Raw genomic sequence first — 6,077 nt, forward strand, 5'->3', positions numbered from 1 at the left:
CATGAGTAAAACCACAATACAAATTAAAGTTAAAAAACTAAAATACAAAGAAAAAATGGTCAAAAGCAGAGGCACCGTTCAATAGATTTTTGTTGTCTGTCCATTTAGAGAACGTCGGAAAACATTAAAAGATACGAGTTCAGACATTTTCAGTTCAGCCTGGAGATTGTTCCATGTTGATGGGGCGGCAAAACTGAATGCTTTTTTCCCCCAATTCAGTCCGCACTCGTGGAGTGTACAAGCAGTAAATATCACTGGACCTTAAAGCGTACTGGTTTTCTGCTCCACGGAGGTGTGAACATAGATAAGACGGGACCATACCGAGGAGAGCCTTATAGATCAAGGACAACCAGTGAGTTTCTCTCCGAGTGCTCAAAGATGGTCACCCAGACGTCATATACAGCTGACAGTGATGTGTGAGGCGACCACAGCCAGTGAAAAACCTCAGTGCACTGTGATATACAGAAAAGGGTCCAGAGCTGCTAGGCTTTTGGACGAAGCACATATATACAGCACATCTCCATAGTCAACTAAAGGTAAAAAAGTTGACGAGACAAGCAGTTTACGCGCTCTCAAAGAGAAACACAAGCGATTTCTGTAAAAGAAGCCAAGCCTTAGTCTTACTTTTTTTTTACCAGGTTTTCAATATGTAATTTAAAAGAGAGCTCCCTATCTAAAAGAACACCGAAGTATTTATAATTGGTGACAATCTCTATTGGGTTACCTTGGGCCGTTTTTACAGAAGATATATTTTCATTTGAGTAAGGAGCTTTTGAGAACACCATGATTTTTGCTTTGTTGGCATTTAAAACCAACTTGGGTAAATCTCTGACGAGCCAATCACATTCACTTAAAACCCCCCAAACACACCTGCTGAGACTAAGGAGACAAACCCGTGGGCTCATTCTACTTACAACTTTGAGTTGGTCTATTTGGAAGAGCTTTGGATAAAAGCGTCAGCTAGATGACCTAATGTGATGTGATAAGAAACCAAATGTTATTTCATCGGTTTAACCCTAACGGTGTATCGATGTAATACAAATTATTCTCCTTTTGTTATAATCTGTGGATTTCCATGAATAAAGTTATATTTTAATGTTTGTCAAGGAAATGGAGGGGGGGCATTGCATCCACTGTTGGACTCAACATGAACATGAATCAGTCGGTCGGGCGATTCAACTTGGGGCCTTACGTTAACTTTAGATATTACTCAGCAGATTAATAGACAGTATATGTGTGCCGAATGGAAATGTGCGTCACAATAGCAAAAATAAAAGAGCTGTGTTCATTATTGCGGGATAACACTAACGTCAGGTACGTTCACACATGAAATTATGGTCTTTTCCGAAAGCAGTTTGGTTTGAGGAAGTCGTGATAGCGCGACGTTTCAAAATACACGCAATGATGTTTTTTATACTCACAATAAACAGTTTAAAGAACTTTTCCTTTCTTGGTCCGTTTACTTTTCACTAAACTCTCGGGTGTATTTAGTTCGCCTCATTGATAAACATCAACGTACAAAGTGAAAAACAAACTTCTGCGCGAAGAAGGCTTATTGAATGTCTATCACATAATCACATGCAGGCCTGTTGCGATATGCAATATATCGACTTAACGCACAATATATGAAAATGAGTGCGATCATTTTAAGTGGTGCGGTATTCATTTGACATATTAATGATCGTCACCAACATTTCAGTGGATTCCGGGGTCCTCTCGTCTGCTCCCATCGTGGAAAGCGGAGGCCGGGCTTAAACAGCGCCTCCACGCACGCGCACGCAGCTCGGACACCGACAGGTGGAGGTAATGCGTGAACCCGCTGTGCCGTGAAGGGTTGGTATTGCTCGGTATCCCATGTTGCACCTTAAGGTTCATCCAGCTGAATGGAAAATAATGCCACCACTACAAAGAAAACATTGAAGAGACGCATCAACACCATGCAAAACATTTCTTGTGCGTTAAGTCTTGTGACTTGGGTTCAGTGCTGTTGTTTGATCAAAAGAGGGTTACAAGACATTTAACTTTTAAGACCTGATTGTGAACTTGCGTCATCATACCACTGGGGGGAAACAATAAAGTACAAGTATGTGATGCTGTTGTTGTTAAAACAAGTTGCTGCATTTCCAAGTATGTCAGCAATTCCCTGATAACATATTTTGGCACGCATGGTTGTTACACAAGTTGGGTAAGTGTCTGACAAGCCAATCAGTTTCAGTTGAAACCCCCAAAAACACCAGTTGAGAGGATATAAACCCGTGGGCTCATTCTACTTACAACTTTGACTTGGTCTATTTGGAAGAGTGCGTCTCACTACAGATCTCTGGTAAGTTTTCTTCCTGTCTTCATTTCATCACTTTGAATCCCTTTGTTAATTATGAATATACTTATTTCTAAATAATTTGAACTTAAATTCAAATCGTTGTTTTTTTCTATTTCATAATTGTAATTTTTTCCTTCTTTTGTAATCACTTTATTACCTTCCAGATTGCAAATCGTATCTTCCCTCCAGTTATTATGGAAGTGAATTCAAAAAAGAAAAGTGTCTTTATCAGTCTTCCAAAGAAACACATGGCTGCTTTTGCCAAAGACTATGAACTGGTAAACAATTTTTCTCATTTTTATACTGTCATCACTTTTAGACCTAAGGAAAATTTTATGGCATCATTTTCTCTCATTTAACAGCACCATGGGTTGATCATAAAAGGCCTGAACCACTTCATCAATGCAGGATATGTGCAAGCTTACTTTAAGGAATGGGGAGTTGTCACAAGGTGTAAGGTAAACACTGACACAAGTTATGCTTTTTGTTGAATACGTTCTTGAATAAACTATGAAGATATATATTTTTTAATTGAATTATGCAAATTCCTTATATGTTGACTTGGATCCCAGATTCTGAAGATCCAATCAGAGGAAAATGAAGCAATGGCCTATGTGAGGTTTTCTTCGGAGGATGAAGCTGACCAAGCGGAGTGGGCCGGTCCCCACGACATTGGAGGCGAAGTGGAAGTGAAACGAGTTGTTAGTCCAAAGGTATATATCTTTTGCAACTTGAAAGAAATGTTGATTAGCAGTATTTGATTTTAAGTGTGCATTTGTGGTCTCTGTTTCCATTGACTGACGGAAAAGATCTGTGTTTCAGACAGAGGAGGATTCAGATGAGGAGAACTCCCAGCAAGCCCTTCCCGGATCTCGATCAAAGCGTTCGGTGGGCTTGGGCTACTTACTGGAAGATCCTCAGTGGTTGGACGATGAGGAGGAGGAGGAGGAGGAATAAGCAAATACTCTGTGACTTTTATAAGCTTGAAATCATAAATGTATGTTCAAAGAATTTAGGGACTGTAAACTAATATGGCTCATAAAAAATAGTGGAGCTGCAATAAAATACCTAATGTAATGTAATAAGAAACCAAAATGTTATTTTATTTATTTGGCCAAATTGTGAATTGCTGTAATACAAAGTATTCTCTTTTTGTTATAATCTGTGTTTTTTCATGAATAAAGTTTTATCATTTTATATGTGTTTTGTAATGTTTGTCAAGGAAATGGGGGATTTAGTTTTAGATTAAGATTGTTTTTTCCCTTTTATCCACTGTTGGACTCAGAAACTGGATTCAAAAAGGTAGGTTGACAACCTCATTTTGCTCTTTTCTTCCTCTGACACGGGCGGCACGGTGGCGTGGTGGTTCGCACTGTCGCCTCACAGCAAGAAGGTCCTGGGTTCGATTCCGCCCAGTGGCCTTTCTGTGTGGAGTCTGCATGTTCTCCCCGTGTCTGCGTGGGTTCTCTCCGGGTTCTCCGGCTTCCTCCCACAGTCCAAAGACATGCTCTGGGGATCAGGTTAATTGGGGACTCTAAATTGCCCGTAGATGTGTGAATGTGAGTGTGAATGGTTGTGTGTCTCTGTGTAGCCCTGCGATTGGCTGGCGACCAATCCAGGATGTACCCTGTCTATCGCCCGAAGATGGCTGGGATGGACTCCAGCCCCCCCGCGACCCTGTGTGCAGGATAAGCGGTTTGACAATGGATGGATGGATGGATTCCTCTGACACCAATATTAACTATTTAATGTTAGGACTATTGAAAATATTAACAGCCATATAAAAACTACAATTTTAGGTATTTACAAACTGGTGAATTTAATGTCAAAATGAAAATATATCAAAGAAAATACCTAAGAAAACAGTGTAAAAATAATTGTCTAAAGTTGTAAAACGATCATATAATGAAATAAATAAAGACAAGAGGCTTCATTTTATCATTGTTTTTCGTCGATGGAGGGCGTTTCGAATGACGTCAGAGATCAACGACCAATCGCGACGCAGAGCGCCAAGTTCCTCTCGCGGCGTTCACAAACATGTCGGAGAAAGACGCAGAGATTGGATTCAAAAAGGTAGAAGGACATCGCTGCTTTTTTTAGATTTGTTTACACGTACTCGGTTTCCCCCGTTGTTCAATAAAGACGAATATGAAGAGGCTAAAATGTTGTTGTTGTTTACGCGAAGTATTCACGTCGAGGCTGTTTGCACATGAATCAGTCCGTCGGGCGATTCAACTTCGGACCTAACGTTAACTTTAGATATTACTCAGCAGACTAATAGACAGTATATGTGTGCCGAATGGAAATGTGCTTCACAATAGCAACAATAAAAGAGCTCCGTGTTCGTTATTGCGGGATAACACTAACGTCAGGTACGTTCACACATTAAATTATGGTCTTTTCCGAAGGCAGTTTGGTTTGAGGAAGTCGTGGATAGCGCGACATTTCAAAATAAACGCAGTGATGTTTTTAAACTTTTCCTTCCTTTTTCTCTTGGCTTTCCAGTTTGTTGTCCTCACAGAAAAACCTGCCGGTTTACTTTTTTCACTTTAGCTTTATTATTTATGCCTCATTGATAAACATCATCTCTGCGGGAAGAATTCATTCCTGAATGTCTTTCACATATTTATATGTTACGGTGACGTTCTGCATTCTGCTCATTTACAGGAAACCGTAAGCAAACTCTTGTCCAGTTTCTTCAAGGAGGACAAAACCAGACGTGGGTCAAATGAACATTGTCTCAATAGGTAACATCTCAACCTCTCCAAACTGTTTCTCTTGGCTGAACGCGTCTCCTTCTGTTGCAGTAAGTGGTGATGCTGTGCTGCTCATGACAGAGATGCTGAAGATATTTGTCCAAGGTGAGTCTAGTCGTCCCCTTCTGTGCAGTCGCACACAGATCGCGTTATGAATAAAAAACCCTCCGGTGTGTTTTCTCATTTCCAGAGGCTGCCGTGAGATCACAAAAACAAGCCGAGTCTGAGGACTGCGACCAGGTGGACATCGAGCACTTTGAAAAAATCCTGCCTCAGCTGGTGGGTAGCTCGCCATCGTTGGGGATTTATTATTTATTATTATTCAAAATCCATCCAATTGTGATTATGAGGCTGCTATGGTTTTCTTTGATCGCTGCACCTGTTATTCTAATGTTGTAGTTTATATTGTTGATGTATAAGAGAGATTTAGGGCATTTAAGCCTTTAGTTGAAGCTGAAAATGCTTGTAGTTCGCTTGTTAAATTAAAAAAAGCAGGTGAAACATAAAGAACTACTTTCACACAGGACGTCATCAATGCACAAAACGCTTCTACTACTCACTCGCCTTTTCTTCCGTCTTCCAATGCAGCTGCTGGACTTCTAGCACACGCGACGCCACAAGATGGAGCCAGAGCGTTGCCCGCGTGTTCCTGCTCAAATCCTACACTTTCAATGCCCAAAATGTTGAATTTCGTCCGTGTAATTTGCAATGTCTTCATTGTTGGAATGCTAGGTAACATAAAAAATGTTCACCCTGTATGTTTGTTCCAGTTGTGTGATTTCAAGCTGTCGCAACACCTCCGAGCGGCCACCTCCGAGGCCCACCTGTGCTGCCCCGTGCAACAACAGGTGCTTCCAGCGTGCACGGTGCCCTTCATCAAAGCCTCCTGCAGCAGTTGGAAGCAATTAGAGTAATAAGGGGAGCAGCCAGTCCCTTAGATGATGACAAGTGCCAGAAAAAAAAAAAAAAAAAGGATTACCCCCCTCCGGCCACTTTGAAGT

General features: G+C 41.0%; 2 protein-coding genes across 2 annotated transcripts; both read left to right on the plus strand.

The window, feature by feature from the left end:
• The first annotated feature begins 2,053 nt into the window (after positions 1–2,053).
• LOC120827614 (uncharacterized) lies at positions 2,054–3,517 on the plus strand. The gene is made up of 5 exons (XM_040190657.2): positions 2,054–2,323; positions 2,485–2,598; positions 2,683–2,778; positions 2,893–3,033; positions 3,143–3,517. Exons 2-5 carry the CDS (start codon positions 2,515–2,517, stop codon positions 3,275–3,277), a joined length of 456 nt encoding a protein of 151 aa, XP_040046591.1. The 5' UTR covers positions 2,054–2,323; positions 2,485–2,514; the 3' UTR covers positions 3,278–3,517.
• Positions 3,518–4,280: 763 nt separating this feature from the next.
• On the plus strand, positions 4,281–5,832 carry cenpx (centromere protein X). Its single transcript, XM_040190658.2, has 5 exons — positions 4,281–4,393; positions 4,988–5,039; positions 5,128–5,181; positions 5,267–5,355; positions 5,665–5,832. The coding sequence occupies exons 1-5, from the start codon at positions 4,358–4,360 to the stop codon at positions 5,677–5,679; spliced, it is 246 nt and encodes an 81-aa protein (XP_040046592.2). The 5' UTR covers positions 4,281–4,357; the 3' UTR covers positions 5,680–5,832.
• The last annotated feature ends 245 nt before the right edge of the window (positions 5,833–6,077 follow it).

This window comes from Gasterosteus aculeatus, chromosome 11 (assembly GCF_964276395.1).
Source record: "Gasterosteus aculeatus chromosome 11, fGasAcu3.hap1.1, whole genome shotgun sequence".
NCBI classification, from domain to species: Eukaryota; Metazoa; Chordata; class Actinopteri; order Perciformes; family Gasterosteidae; genus Gasterosteus; species Gasterosteus aculeatus.

What these genes read in the sequence shown, in the direction of transcription:
- LOC120827614 (XM_040190657.2), top strand. Translation starts at nt 2,515, where the DNA reads ATGGAAGTGAATTCAAAAAAGAAAAGTGTCTTTATCAGTCTTCCAAAG. An exon ending in TTGCCAAAGACTATGAACTG is followed by an intron (nt 2,599 to 2,682) that starts GTAAACAATTTT and finishes CTCATTTAACAG; the next exon opens with CACCATGGGTTGATCATAAA. An exon ending in AACGAGTTGTTAGTCCAAAG is followed by an intron (nt 3,034 to 3,142) that starts GTATATATCTTT and finishes TCTGTGTTTCAG; the next exon opens with ACAGAGGAGGATTCAGATGA.
- cenpx (XM_040190658.2), top strand. Translation starts at nt 4,358, where the DNA reads ATGTCGGAGAAAGACGCAGAGATTGGATTCAAAAAG. An exon ending in CAGAGATTGGATTCAAAAAG is followed by an intron (nt 4,394 to 4,987) that starts GTAGAAGGACAT and finishes GCTCATTTACAG; the next exon opens with GAAACCGTAAGCAAACTCTT. An exon ending in GCTGAAGATATTTGTCCAAG is followed by an intron (nt 5,182 to 5,266) that starts GTGAGTCTAGTC and finishes TCTCATTTCCAG; the next exon opens with AGGCTGCCGTGAGATCACAA.